The sequence below is a fragment of the Leopardus geoffroyi genome, chromosome D1, assembly GCF_018350155.1.
Source record: "Leopardus geoffroyi isolate Oge1 chromosome D1, O.geoffroyi_Oge1_pat1.0, whole genome shotgun sequence".
Lineage (NCBI taxonomy): Eukaryota > Metazoa > Chordata > Mammalia > Carnivora > Felidae > Leopardus > Leopardus geoffroyi.
Genome location: NC_059329.1, coordinates 6,741,280 through 6,757,079, shown reverse-complemented (window position 1 = coordinate 6,757,079; position 15,800 = coordinate 6,741,280). Strand labels below are relative to the sequence as shown.

General features: G+C 43.1%; 1 protein-coding gene across 13 annotated transcripts in view; it reads right to left on the bottom strand.

Moving 5' to 3' along the window:
- The window catches only part of ATM (ATM serine/threonine kinase), a 134,625-nt gene that overhangs the window by 35,261 nt on the left and 83,564 nt on the right, over positions 1-15,800 (bottom strand). For 10 of the 13 annotated variants that reach the window (XM_045482692.1, XM_045482691.1, XM_045482682.1 and 7 more), the window contains 8 exons: positions 14,838-14,925; positions 12,738-12,893; positions 9,244-9,352; positions 6,540-6,628; positions 6,338-6,440; positions 5,494-5,642; positions 3,742-3,846; positions 2,371-2,490 (listed from right to left, as the gene is read on the bottom strand). In XM_045482692.1, the coding sequence (XP_045338648.1) occupies positions 2,371-2,490; positions 3,742-3,846; positions 5,494-5,642; positions 6,338-6,440; positions 6,540-6,628; positions 9,244-9,352; positions 12,738-12,893; positions 14,838-14,925 (919 nt within the window). The remainder of the gene's footprint in view (positions 1-2,370; positions 2,491-3,741; positions 3,847-5,493; positions 5,643-6,337; positions 6,441-6,539; positions 6,629-9,243; positions 9,353-12,737; positions 12,894-14,837; positions 14,926-15,800) is intronic. The other 3 variants (XM_045482688.1, XM_045482689.1, XM_045482690.1) reach the window with 1 other exon arrangement.

The window sequence follows — 15,800 nt, the reverse complement described above, 5'->3', positions numbered from 1 at the left end:
ATCAAAATTGCCAAAGAAGTAAAACTTTTTTTTGCAGATGACATGATACTCTACAGGGAAAACCCGAAAGAGTCCACCAAAAGACTCCTAGAACTAATACATGAATTCAGCAAAGTTACAGGGTACAAAATCAATGTACAGAAATTGGTTGCATTTTTATACACCAATAAGGAAGGAACGGAAAGAGAAATAAAGAAATGGATCCCATTTACAATTGCACCAAGAACCATAAAATACCTAGGAATAAATCTAACCAAAGATGTAAAAGACCTGTATGCTGAAAACTATAGAAAGCTTATGAAGGAAATTGAAGAAGACACAAAGAAATGGAAAAATATTCCATGCTCCTGGATTGGAAGAATAAATCTTGTTAAAATGTCAATACCACCCAAAGCAATCTACACATTCAATGTAATCCGAATCAAAATTGCACCAGCATTCTTCTCAAAGCTAGAACAAACAATCCTAACATTTGTATGGAGCCACAAAAGACCCCAAATAGCCAAAGTAATACTGAAAAAGAAAACCAAAGCAGGAGGCATCACAATCCCAGACTTTAGTCTCTACTACAAAGCTGCCATCATCAAGACAGTATGCTATTGGCACAAAAACAGACACATAGACCAATGGAATAGAATAGAGAACCCAGAACTGGACCCATAAACGTATGGCCAACAAATCTTTGGCAAAACAGGAAAGAGTATCCAATGGAAAAAAGATAGTCTCTTCAGCAAATGGTGCTGGGAGAACTGGACAGCAACATGCAGAAGAATGAAACTAGACCACTTTCTTATACCATACACGAAAATAAAATGGATGAAGGACCTGAATGGGAGACAGGAAACCATCAAAACCCTAGAGGAGAAAGCAGGCAACAACCTCTTTGACCTAAGCAGGAGCAATTTCTTACTTACTTGACACCTCCAAAGGCAAGGAGATTAAAAGCAAAAATGAACTATCGGGACCTCACCAAGATAAAAAGCTTCTGCACTGGAAAGGAAACAATCAACAAAACTAAAAGGCAACCAACAGAATGGGAAAAGATATCTGCAAATGACATATTGGATAAATGGCTAGTATCCAAAATCTATAAAGAAGTCACCAAACTCCACACCCGAAAAACAAATAATCCAGTGAAGAAATGGGCAGAAGACCAGAATAGACACTTTTCCAATGAAGACATCCACATGGCCAACGGACACATGAAACAATGCTCAACGTCACTCATCTTCAGGGAAATATAAATCAAAGCCACACTGAGATACCACCTCACACCAGTCAGGGTGGCTAAAATGAACAAGTCAGGAGACTATAGATTCTGGCAAGGATGTGGAGAAACGGGAACCCTCTTGCACTGTTGATGGGAATGCAAACTGGTGCAGCCGCTCTGGAAAACAGTGTGGAGGTTCCAGAAAAAATTAAAAATAGATCTACCCTATGACCCGCAGTAGCACTGCTGGGAATTTACCCCAGGGATACAGGAGTGCTGATGCATAGGGGCACTTGTACCCCAATGTTTACAGCAGCACTCTCAACAATAGCCAAACTACAGAAAGAGCCTAAATGTCCATCAACTGAGGAATGGATAAAGAAGATGCGGTTTATATATACAAGGAATACTACTTGGCAGTAAGAAAGAATGAAATCATGCCATTTGCAGCAACGTGGATGGAACTGGAAGGTATTATGCTGAGTGAAATACATCAGTCAGAGAAGGATAGATTATCATGTTTTCACTCATATGGGGATCTTGAGAAACTGAACAGACCATGGGGGAAGGGAAGGGGAAAATATAAAATAGGTACAAACAGAGAGGGAGGGAGGCAAACCACAAGAGACTACTAAATACAGAGAAGAAACTAAGGGTGGATGGGGGGGTAGGAGAGAGGGAAAATGGGTGATGGGCACTGAGGAGGGCACTTATTGGGATGAGCACTGGGTGTTGTATGTAAGCCAATTTGACAATAAATTATATTCATTAAAAAAAAAAAGTATGCTTCTAGTACAGCATGGCAGCATAGACCTAAAACAACACCAATGCCAACACAGTGCTGAAGACAGAATGGCCGATCACGTGCTATGGCGAAAAAAACCGTGGAAAAGCAATTTTATCTGGGGTAGGAAGGGGGAAAGCTGTGAATCAGTACAATGATGCTAAATTTTAAAAACTGGAATTTTTACAATAAATATTTTTGAAAACGTTTCAGCGGTCAGCGCTCACCTCCCGTCTCAGTTCCCTGGTCAGCGCTCACCTCCTGTCTCAGTCCTCCGGTCAAGGCTCACCCTCTGTCTTAGTTCTCTGGTCAGGGCTCACTGCACACAGCAGACCTGCCCTCGGGGGAGAGGCACAGCATCGCAGGGACCACATACCTGGAGAAAAGCTCCCCGATGTTTTCGAGCTCTCCAATGGCCTGCAGCCTGCTGAGGGTGGGGTAGAGCGAGTACACGGACTCGAGGCTGCCCCTACACAGCTCCTCCACTTCTCTCACCCTGGGGGCAAAAGACAAGACACTTGGGACACGAAGAGGCTTGCAGAAAGGTCAAAGTTCAAATCTGTGGATACAGAGTTGCTGTGCTGGCTGTGCTGTTGACCTAATGCTGTGGAGGCCCCAGCATCCTGCGGCAGAAACACCATCCTCGCATGGACCTGTACTGCAACCCGGCCCTAAGCCGCAGGCTGTCTAACCTGCACTCCCCTGCACCTAGGTTTCTTCGCTGTCAGAATTCTTCTGAACATTAGAGAATACACAGAGAAAGAGCCTAACAAAATGGCCAGCACATAATAAGCACCAAAATAGCAGCAAATATTTTTGTAACCAAATACAGGATTTAACAGGTCACTAACTACTGCTAAATAAATAGTATGTTACCTGTGTTTAACCTGTTATAGTTAAGTACCTTCTGGTGTATTATCTGATTGCGCCTCATAACAAGTCTAAGTATTGGTAAGTACTAACCACAGTCAGCACTTAACAAAAAGAACACCAGTGCTAAGAGGTAAATGCCATACAACTACCAACGGAGGCGAGGTTACAACTCTTGAGACACAGAGGCCCAGGAACAGGACAGAGAGGTGGGAATCTCGTTCTCGAGGGCTCTACATAAAGAGCTGACCTGGTCCCAAAGGGAATTTTTTTTTTTTTTTAAGGAAAGAACAGATTTGAACCACATGAACAAGTAAAAAGATCTTATCAGAAAAAAAGAATGTAATAATTTATGTAAGCACCTAACATGAGCAAGCTCCTCCATCTAAAACAAAAAATAAAAAGGTACTATTATAGAGTGTGTGTGGGTGTGTACACACACACACACACACACACACACACACACACCTGACAAATACGAATAGAGAATTCTCTCACATAAAACTGCTGAAACACAGAGAATGCCCTTCCAAGAGACGGAAAACACCCACAGTTCCTATTAAAAACATTCCCGCAGAAGATAAAACTCATCTGAGCACTTACTTCTCAGATGTACATAAGCTACAAAATTGTCACTCACAGGATTTCGCCTCCCCCTTCTGCACTGCTTGAATCCCAACACTGACTGGCATGATTTATTCCACAGCGAAGGTGCTGCCTGACAAGGGGGTGGGAATGACGAAGACACAACCTGACCAAAGCCACCAAGTCCTTACTCTTCGGCAGTGCAAATCCGCATGCTGAAATTACTCATCAAGTTTCCAGAAAAGCAGCCAGGACACTAAATGTTAAAATACGGTAACTCTTTTTACAATACCTGGCATATTTGAGACTTTCATAAAATGTGGAGAATTCTCTATCTCTCAGAGACTGGAGAGCATTGTACACGGATTCATGGTAACTGGTTCCCTCCATTCCTTTACTGAGATAATTAAAACATAAGAGAAAAAAATATATTTAAAAACAAAAAGTCTTAAAATGTACATGTATATACAATATAATTGCACCAAAAAAACAAAATTTGACAACTAAAATTAAGGCATCTCCATTTCAAACAATGCATTTCTAGAAATTCTGGCAAGAAATACAAAGAATCTTGTGGATCATTTAAATTATTCAAGCAGAAAAAAGTGTATTTCTCAGATCTTTTGCCTGGTTCTAATTCTCACTTATTCAGCGAACACCGACTATGTGCCAGGGGGCACCAGGCTCCAAAGCCGGGGCAGAGCGGGGGGAAGGGGGTCCGTGACTGGACAGGTCAGATAAGGTCGCCATTCCCATGGAGTTCATGTTGTGGTTCAGAGAAGATGGACAATAAATACACCAGATGCTGACAAGGAACGTGCAGAGAATTAAAACGGTAACAAAAGAGGACCGGGTGGCAACCTGAGATGGGTGGTCAGGGAATGTCTGAGGCATGACACTGTCCAACTAGAATCTGCATGACGAGAAGCCACACCCGGGGCAACAGGCAGCAGATACATTCAAGGCCTTTACGCACCAACAGCCTGGTGTGCAGGAAGAACACAGAGAAAGCCTACGTGCCTGAAATACAGCAGGCAGCGGGAACAGTATACAGTGACTTAGAGAGGAAGCAAGAGTAAATGCTATAAAAATATGAAAGCGTATCTCTCTAATCACAGAGTAACCTAACAGTCTGAAATCTGAAAGACACTCCAATTGATGAAATTTTTTTCTGTGAAGGCAATTAAACATACAATTAATATGGTTTCGTTTTTTGGTGCCTATGTCATCAAAAGACTTTTTACATAAATGAGAAATCTTTTCTAAGATCAGGTGTTTGGCTTTCCATTCGGAGCAAATGGTGATGTTACACACAGGGCTACAAACGGTATCTTCCCATGTTCCGGGATTAGCAGTATTTTTTCATGAAAGAAAATATCCCATCGCTAAAGATAAGCAGTCTTAGGAGTGCTGTCCAGCCGCGATGGTGCTACCTGACCGCGGGGACTGGGAAGCGGAAAGGCTATACTTCTGTTTGGGCTCATAAACAATCAATGAGAAGATTCTCAGGAGAAAAGACATTTTACATTTCTATTTTCAAGTATGTCTGGCAGCAGGCGGGGTGGGGGGGGTGGGGGTGGGGGTGGGGGCGGGGAGGGATGCCCTGATGGAATTAGAGGGTGTAACTCAACCCAGGTATGTGAACTGCTTACTGCTGTCATGTTTAAGCCACTCGGGCATCTCTCTAGCCTGCAGCATGTACAAAACATGAGAAACCTCCCAACTCTTGTTATGCTCACAGAGTAAGTTTAAAAACAGTTCATTATAGGGGTGCCTGGGTGGCTCAGTCCGTTAAGCATCTGACTCCTGACTTTGAGTCAGGTCACGGTCTCACAGTTCATGAGTTCGAGCCCTGCGTCAGGCTCTGTACCGTCAGCACAAAGCCTGCTTAGGATTCTCTCTCCTTTTCCTTGTCTCTCTGCCCCTCCCCTGCTTATGCACGCTCTCTCTTTCCCTTTCTCTCACTCAAAATAAATATATAAACTTAAAAAAGAATAAAAACAGCTCATCGGTTACAACCAGAAGAAAATGTCCGAGCTCTTACTTGGCAGAAACACAGTGGTCCCACTGCATATTCCTCCACGCTGCTTGGTAACAGAGCTCCTGCAGCTCTGCACACCACTCTTTATTTTCAAGGTCTAATCCTTTTAAATAGACGGAAAGGATATGGCAGAGTCCCAAATTCTGCAGGGCCTAAGCAGGAGTTTAAAAAAAAAAAGTAGTCAAAGATAACAAAACTAGCGAAAAAATAACGGCCAAACATGAAAAGTAGGGGCGCCTGGGGGGCTCAGTCGGTTCAGCAACCAGCTTCAGCTCAGGTCATGATCTCATGGCTTGTGAGTTCAAGCCCCGCACTGAACTCTCCACCCTCAGGAGCCTGCTTCAGATCCTCTGTCTCCCTCTCTCTCTGCCCCCTCCCATGCTTGCTCTCTCTCTCTCTCTCTCTCAAAAATAAACATTAAAAAACAACAAAACATGAGAAGTTAACTTTCACAACACCATCACTGAAAATCCCCAAGTACCATTTCGTTTGCTCTCCCCAAAACATAAAGACAGAGACTGAAGCCCGGCTGAGGGGCGCCAGCCAGCAGCACAGATGACAGCCTCCGGACCACCTGACATACAGACTACGAGCAAGAGTTTACGTGAGGCTTTCCGTGGAAAGGATGTAATCCATGACCTGCCACAGTGCGTGCTGGCGAGAAATGTCTTCTGCTGGCTAACGAGACTGTGACCAACGAACCCACACCACCTTTCAGGTCAGTGACCCTCTGGGTCTTGACCCCAATGCCCGTGTCCAGAGTTTACGTGGCCGGCTGAAGACGCCACCCGTGTACTGAAATCCCCTCACGTGACACGGGACTTCAGCAGAGCAGAAGAGAACTCACCTGGATGATTCCTGCCTGGCGGGTGGATGAGGAGATTGCCGTCTCAAGGTCATATGTCACCAGGGCTTTCCCCCACATGGCTTCATGCTCGTACGTTCGCAGCCTGTAATTACAGATTGCCAAGGTACCTCTGAGTTCTACCTGCGTGTGTCTCCTTCACAGACAGAATTACCATCCCGCCATCCAGAAGCACGGGTTTTACCTGGTAAGGGGCTGGAGCATCTTCCCCCCACCACAGCCGTACAGGCTATCTGGCTCTCCGATACTTCTGTAGATTTCTAAGAGCAGATCCTAAAAACAGGGCAGCAACAAAAATGGGAGATGGAAAAATACCACTTTATGAATTCAACAAATTGGAAATTATATCATTACCAACATGTCTCCCTACCACACATTATTGTCATAAACGTAAAAGATAGTGATATGGAAATGTATACCAAAGACGTGAATCGGCAACACAACAAACTGATCCCAGACAACAGAATGACTCCCTGAAAAGAAGTACTCATAAGAAATCAACCTCAATTTATCAGGCTTTCAAACACATGCATACGTAATCATTAAAACAAAAACAAAGAATCCTATCAACAGCTAAAAATGGACACAGGAAAGTGACATCTGCAAAGTCTGACTCTTGGAAACTGAATGTAGTAAAAATAAAGGTCATGAACTTTTCTTTCAAAGAAAACTCAAAGCTGAATTATGTTACAATTGGTAAAACACAGTAAGGATAAAGAAGCAGCCTGATGACTCCAATCTTTGTTGTAAAATGTACACAGAATGGATTCTGTTTAAAACCATCTCAGTAAAATAAAAATGAAAACAGAAAGACAACAGAAGACTGGAAAAACTAGAAACCTCTGCACAGAAAACCAATCAAGCAATTTTACTGCTTAATGGTGCTTGCTCTGGGAAATATTTACTAAATACAACTTCATGGATACTGGCCTAAGTCTGGAATTCTGATTCTTTTTTTTTTTTTTTGTTAATGTTTATTTATTCTTGATAGCACAAGTGTGAGTTGGGGAGGGGCAGAGAGAGAGGGGGAGACAGAATCCAAAGCAGGCTCCAGGCTCTGAGCCATCAACACAGAGCCCAACGCAGGGCTCAAACCCACGAACTGTAAGAACATGACCTGAGCTGAAGTCGGACACTCAACCGACTGAGCCTCCCAGGCGCCCCTGCAGTTTGAATTCTAATGAAACTGTTTCTATTCATGAACGTGAAATTGAGCCCTTGGTGCTGGAATGCTCAGTACCCAGCTTAGCGCAGTAGCCGGCCTAGCACAGAAAATACTGCAAAAACTCAGCAAAAGAGGGTAAAACTATAAAAAAGCACAAATGGAAAAGAGAAAGGAGAATGGGATCAACAGTAGAGAACATACAAGACGCCAGGAGACGCTAATGGTGCTAAGGGTTAGTGAAACATCAGAGAAGATGCTGAAAGGAAGGCGACCCCCATGCTAGTAACACAAAGTTCACAGGGCCCACGAGCGAGTGCTTCTTCTGGGAGGAGACTAGTCTTTCACAAGTCCAGCTGTTAAGGAAAAGGAGGCCAGAAAGGGTGACAGAAGAGAGAAATGACTTACTTTTATTTTTTTAAATATTTATTTATTTTTGAGAGAGAGAAAGAGAGACAGAGACAGAGAGAGACAGAGAGTGAGCTGGGCATGGGCAGACAGGGAGACACAGAATCCAAAGCAGGCTCCAGGCTCTGAGCTGTCAGCAGAGAACCCGACACAGGGCTCGAATCCACAGAATGCGAGCTCCTGACCTGAGCTGAAGTCGGACGCTTAACCACTTGAGCCAACCAGGCACCCAGGAAATGACTTTATTTTTAAGTAGGCTCCATGCCCAAAGTGGGGCCTGATCCCACGACCCTGAGATCAACAGTCACGAGCTCTACCAACTGAGCCAGCCACGCGCCCGTGCAGGGGAATGACTTGAACAGAAGTGTGACAACGTCTGGACACGTCCAGAGGGAGCAGAGCACAGTGAAGAGTAACTGTTCTGAGAAAGAACTCATAAACAACGAAGCACAGGAAGGACTGTGTTGACTAGAAGGAGAAAGTGTTTCTCCACTTTAACAACAGGAAAGGTTACATTGAGCCATGCAGGGGGATTTCGTGTTTGATGGGGAGATGTGCTGGGACTTCCTCTCTACCTTCCCGGTTTTCTTCGAGAAGCAGGAGGCAAGCTACAAGCAAAAGGGAAGAGACAAAGTGGAGAGGTAGAAACGGTCATTTCAGAGGACTGAGCCGACCAAAGAAATTCAGTGAGAATGGCCAACTTAGGAGGAGGCATGAAGAGATTTATAGAAGGGGTTCCTGGGGGGCTCAGTCGGTTAAGTGTCCAACTCTTTGTTTCAGCTCAGGTCACGACCTCATAGTTCATGGGATCGAGCCCTATGTTGGGCTCTGTGCTGACGGTGTGGAGCCTGTTTGGGATTCTCTCGCTCTCTTTCTCTAAATACATAAACATTAAAAAAAAATTTATAGAAGGAATCAGCACTGTGATGTGACATACAATAAACAAGTAAACAAATGAATATATGATTACAAATGTTAAATTCTATAAAGAAAAAAAACAGGCTACTGTGGCAGAAAAATCTGTGGTATAAATGTGCTGTATGAGATACGCGGTTTTACTTCCAACTGTCAGATGAAGGAACTCAAGGTTGGAAAGGGGGAGTAATCTGCACAAGATTCTACAAGTGGCAGAGTCAGGATTAGAACTCAACTCTGTCTACCCCGAGGCCTAACGTTCAAACCGTGAGCTTATGAACAGGACACTCAGCCCAAACAGTAACGTCAGTCTGAAAATCAAATGACGTCTCTAGCATCTCTATAATAAAATAATAATACAAAATAAATAGTATCACAAATAATAAGGTCCTGTAATATTTACCTGTAAACTTATTCCAGTTTCTTCTTTACTTTTTTCACTCAAACTAGAAATCGTTGTATTTTGGCTTGCTTCTTCAAACATAAGGCTTCTGTTTGTCACAAGAGCACATCTTTTAATGAAAATATACTATTGTGAAGCTTACTAACACACACACACTATAGCCTTGAATGAGAAAAACTAACCAAGGTCACAGATAAAACATAATGAACCATTTATACTTTAAAATGTAATACGACTCACACCTAGAATGGAAAAAAATTGTGAATATTAATTCTTCTAATGATTATCAAGTATTAATGACAATCTCATAGACAGGAAGGCCATATATCAAATTGTGCTTATTTATAGGGCCAGGCCTGTTTAAAAATAAATGCTCTCCAACTTCTAATGTTTTGTCAAGGGTTTTACCCGAAGTTCAACCTCATTAATAATCACGGGCACACAAGACCACACCGAGACACCACATAACAAGCGATAAATCGGTAAAAATTAGGAAGTGTGATAATACTGAGTGTTCATAAAGAGGGGCATGGGTGGGATCCACCCACCCAAGGTTATAAAACCACTAAGTGACAGGATGGAGGCACAGATCTGGGTACCCCAAGGCCTCAGCTTTCAGCCCTGCACGTACATACAGGATATTCAGTCCCATCAGTTAATTTCAACTCCCAAGTCATGTCAGCTATAAAGTTGGTGACAATAATTATCCCATGTATAAAATCAATAGTAACCTAAGTGGGAGTGCCTCTGTTATTCCTTATCAATTGATTCCTGTTTGGCTCCCTCCTTCAAATGTAAGGCTTTCTACGGATCCACTCCCACAACTCCATTTCTGACAAGTATGCAAATGGCTGTGACCACTTTCAGAAACAATCTAGCACTATCTCGACAAGGCTGAACTTCTGCATCCCCTGCAGCCCAGTAGTTTTCCCCTTAGACACAGATCCTGAACCGGGGAAGGAGGAAACGAATCGTGGTGCACTGCCCCCCACTGGGACACGCAGTGGCAGTGACAAAGTACTGACCACAGCAACACACGACATAGATAAATCTTACAAAGATACCGAATGGAAAAACAAGTTCTAGAAAAGCACACACGTAATTTGTCGTGAAGCTCAAAAATGAGGAAAACTAAACTATATTTATGTATTCATACTCCTAGGATAAAAACAGCACCTATAAGAATGAACACAAAACACGAGCTCATGTTCACCTCCCGGAGGGAAGACAGAGGGATGGGACAGAGGAGACTGCTGCCTGACAGAAGAGTAGCGACAACATCCAATTTATGTGTAGCTATTACATCTATTTTCCTTATTGGCAGGTCATGCAGAAGACAGTTTTCAGAGGAGAAATTTGGAGAGCAGGGGAGACAGTACTAGAGGTTGTAACTTTGTCCGTCTAAGGCTGTAATTAATCCACGAAAAACAGAGCCGCCAGGACCTGGCAGACGCTGCCTCAAGTACCAGTGACACTCACATAACCGAGGTCGCGAATGAACACCTTTGGCCTAAATCTGTTTGAGGGAGTTTTACACTTCTTTCTGAAAAATGATGGACACTAGCTTTGAAATCTCGTATGTTCTCAGGAGCAAGTTAACAAAACTTTATGTTACCTGAGTCACTGAAGAAAACCAGCGTTCCCTACCCTCCGTCAAGCTCATCCCTCTGTCTGCCCTTCCCGTCCCATCAGGCACTTGGGGAAAAAATCAAAAATCAAAACCAAACTGTTAAAGCAAATTGCAAGCCTTCTCTGTCAAAGACTTGTTCCTAAAGTTAACCAAATCAAAATTCGGGCCTCCTGCTTGTTAAACAATTCTGCAAAAGTTTGCCAAATTCTATCCAATCACCTATCTACAAATTAAGGTGATTTTATTTAAACTCATAGACGAGTGGTGCCTGGGTGGCTCAGTCTGTTAAGCGTCCGACTTCGGCTCAGGTCATGATCTCGCAGTTATTGAGTTGGAGCCCCACGTCAGGCTGTGTGCTGATGGCTCAGGGCCCGGAGCCTGCTTCAGATTCTGTGTCTCCCTCTCCCTCTCAGCCCCTCCCCCACTCATGCTCTGTCTCTCAAGAATAAATAAACATTATACTACTAGACAAGTGTATTCACTCCCGATTAGAAGAAATACTAATTAGAAAGAAATACACAACGAAACCAAGATACTGAAACACATTCAGATCATAATTACTACTGCCAAGTATGCAGACCCTGACTCAAATGTTCTCTAAGTCTCTAAGTCTCTAAGAGTGGGCAATGATCCATTTCTTACTCGTAACATATTTAACGAACATAACCGTCTTCATACAGTCTACAGTGATGATGAACCAATTACATATTCTACATAGTATCTACATACCATAGATTTTTGTTTTCGTTTGAAAAGGAGAAATTAAATACCAAACCAGAGACTTAAGAAATCAGTCCAAGTAACTCATTTATTTATGTTTGGATGAGGATCTGAATTCCGGCTCCTGGTTTTCCACGGTCTAAAAATCACACTGTCTCCAGCTTAAGGACAGTCCAAGGTAGAAATCGTTAAGTAGCAAGCATGAGAAATATAGCAACATATTATATCTTTGCCATTGCAATTCTGTAATAGGAGTGATTCTGTGGTGGGAAAATGAGGCTAAGAAGAAAAACACTAGGCTACTTCAAATGAGTAAGATCTCAGGAGTGCAGCTGGGATAATACAGTGTGCATTCTCTACTCTTTAACCTCCTTGCTTTCTTGTTTTTCACTAAGATCTAGGACAACACCTATTCAACTCCTATCAGAATTCTAACTCAGAGGAAAAGTTAATTAAGTTGGTAGAAATACAGGTAGATAGCAAAGTAATGAAAGTAATTGAGTCACAGAAAGAAATCAGTACATTACTTTATAATAAACAAGGAAAATGGACCTTGAACAAGCTGGGGGATTAGTGGTAAAAGTAATTTCACTAAAATCAAGCAATCACTCAATCATCTGAAAACTATTTATAGATCACTTCTATTAAATTCCCAACGCTACCACTATGGGGAACAGAGAGATGAATAAGGAGTTTGCTATCTCGAATTTATACAATTCTTAAGGAATAAACATCTGTTTTATTTCAGAGAAGAATTATTTATATCTTTTAAAATATTATTTCACTTTAATAGAAAACTTCTATCTAAAATGTCTTTTATTTTATTTATTTTTTTTTAACGTTTATTTATTTTTGGGACAGAGAGAGACAGAGCGTGAACGGGGGAGGGGCAGAGAGAGAGGGAGACACAGAATTGGAAGCAAGCTCCAGGCTCTGAGCCATCAGCCCAGAGCCCGACGCGGGGCTCGAACTCACAAACTGTGAGATCGTGACCTGAGCCGAAGTCGGACGCTCAACCAACTGAGCCACCCAGGCGCCCCTAAAATGTCTTTTAAATGGGGGAATGGGAGCAAAATAAAATACATACCTTTACTGAAACAATGTCAACACTGATTTTAAAAGCCAAGTGTCTAAATTCCATTACCTTTTCTCCTGGTCATCTGTGCTTTTCTTATCTGCATAAATTTCTGCGTAGAGCAATGCTGTAAAGTGAGCAGCACAAGACTGAGCCACCTTAGCAACCTCCAGGTAATTCAACTCCAGCCAGAAAGCATCATCAAAAACGGTTCCTAAGGAAGGTCTAAGGAAAAACTTAACATCAAGTCATGTCCATTTCTTTAACTTCAATATCAAAAGAAGAGTATGCTGATATAGACCACAATGGTAGCAAGCGTTAAAAAGAAAATTAGATTCAAATAGCCAAAAACCGCATGTCCCCAACATACAGCTGTAAACATGTTAACATACTACGGCTGAAGAGCCCTATCTGACCCCTTTCGGATCACAAGCCCCGTATGGAATCTGAGGAAAGCTATGGATCATCAGAGCTCATACAAATTTGGGGTTCACACCTACCCTCCATCAAGGGGTCTATGGACTCCAGGCTAAGGGTAGGCTGCACAGAATACCCAATAACACCTACAGAAATCTTTTTTAAAAAGTGGCCAATTTAATGGAAATACTGTTTCTTCAAAACACAAGTACATGTTTTTCCTAATGCAGTCCGTTTTCACTTTGTTTTTTCGCCTAAGTCTCTTAATAAAAACCTTCTGGGAGTAACAGTGGGTCACAATCGGAAGCAATCATCTATCTCTTTTAAAACCAGCATTATAAATGAAATGCGACAAGGTAGTGGGTAACAACACTGGTTTTAGACCAGCATATGGCCTGGTTTAAGTCCAGTTGGACCACCCACTACAAGATATATCACCTTCAACAACTTCGATTCTGAAGGTTTAATTTTCTCATTTGTAAAACCGGGGAACAATAGCCATCTTCCACGGAATTTGCAATGATTAAATAACACGTATCAGGCTGATGAATACAGCGCCTTTCACAGAGCTGACGCTTAACTGCAGCTACAGAGGGGCGCCTGGGTGGCTCAGTCGGTTGAGCGGGGAGCCTGCTTGGGATTTTCTCTCTCCGTCTCTCTCTGCTCCTCCCCTGCTCCCACTTGCCCTCTCTCTCCCCACCTGTGCCCCTCCCCCACTTGCACGTGCTCTCTCTCTAAAATAAAAAACAAAACCACCAAAAAACAAAAAAACCCCGTGGCTGAGGAACCTGAAGTTCAGAGATCACAAAGCTTCTAAGCACCAGAATCGGACATAAATTGAGGTCCTTTACATTCCTTTGTTCTGTTCATATTCTCTCAAGGAATCTTCCGTACGTATGGCCTATTCAGAACGAAAACTAAATGTGAAGAATGTTTATCTTTTCCAAGGACTGGAATGTCAACACCACTCTACCCTGATGACGAATCTGCACTGAACGATTCAGAGGTGAAACGGACTCCCAGCCCCAAGAAATAACATGCTTCTGGCTACAGCTACAGCTTTTTATGGGCTTTCTCAGGAAAGGATCTCTACGCGACAATATAGCGTATTGGTAACTTTCTAATTGGAAACATACCGAAACCCTAACACTTCTAAGAGCGGTGCGGGATGGTATGCGGGGGGAAAAAGAGGAATTCATTTGAAAACGTAAAGGCATTTAGGGATTTTGCACTCCTCCCCTACTCTCCTTCCCACCCTTCGTCAACCACTGCCGCCACCAGCATACATGCACATAAGACGCCACTTCCTACCTATCCAAGCTGCAGGCCTGCTACATTGTTTCTTCAGAATTCTCTACTCCGGAGCAGTAGACATCAATGAGACCTCTCACTCTAGCAGTGTCTGCCTCAGGGGCAAAAACCTCCTGACGAGTAACAGGAACAAGACACTGTCCTGTACAACGAGTTCTCACAATCAAGGAAACAAACTCTCCCATGGCACAGTCTTACTCCACGGAACCGTACGGTTTGAGGACCACAATGCACAGCCAAGAAACTTTCGTGAAGTTCCCAGCGCTGATTTAACCAAAGTGCCACCTGAATATGGGTTATTTCAAGAAGATAGAAGCATCACACAAAGTACATGCAGCACCTTGGAAAGAGCACCACCTCAGAGAACGTGACAATGCAGCCGGCAGTAACAAGTGACCCTTCTAAGTCCCCAAACCCCAAAAGCCATGTTCACTCCATTACCTCCTTTGTCTCCTCATGTAGTCCACAACAGCAAGCATGGTCCTCTGGGACTTTTTATCCACACAGCATCGGAAAAAGTGCTCTGAGTCTGACAAAGAAAGACAGCTCCCCTTAGTCTGGGCAGACTTGCTTAAGGGCATCCTTCCTTCTGGGCGTGCGTCTGTCTCCCTCTACACTCTAAGCTTCTGGTGGGCAGTCACCTGGCATAAAACTGGTTCTTAATAAGTATGAATCGATAAGAACTTAATGGCATTTCTTACTCTTTTACAAAACACTGTGCTTATTAATAAAACTGAGAATTTAATTACAATTTATATTTTATTTCTGAAGGGGGCTAATTCACTGGCTCAGTAAATACTTACCGAGGATCTTTTATGTACTGGGCAGTTGGGATACAACTCTGAATAAGAGAGACTGTTTCTGTGCACACAGAAGTCACTGGCTTGCCTGAGAGTCTCACCTCTGTGTGATGAGGATGTGACAGGGAGGTGGAGAGTGGACAGGCACAAAGGATGGAACCTAAACAAGGAAAGGTTCACAGAGAAAGGGGTATCCGATGGAAGAGTGGCAGACAGTATCCCAGGCAACAGAAACCACCACCTACGGCGGCTGCAACAGGAACTCACTGTAAGAATTTCAGTTGTGCTGACAGCAGCAAGGATGCTGGGGGCAGACACAAACAGAGGGACTAGTAGGATTTATAACACAGAACTGGCAGGACCTGGCAGTCAGGTGAACTGAGAGAGGTCTAAGTGGGTGCCCTTCACTGACGAGGAGCATGGTCGGAGAGGCCGAGGGGAGGGGATAGGAGGAAGATGGCAAGTTTACTCTGGAGAAGTGAATCCAAGGTGCCCGGGACACGATCAAGTGAGGTCAGGGAGACTTACAGACATCAGATCTGATGGAAATGTGTATTTACTTTCCTTGTAAACAACAGAATTCTACAGGTGAAATTTAAATTTT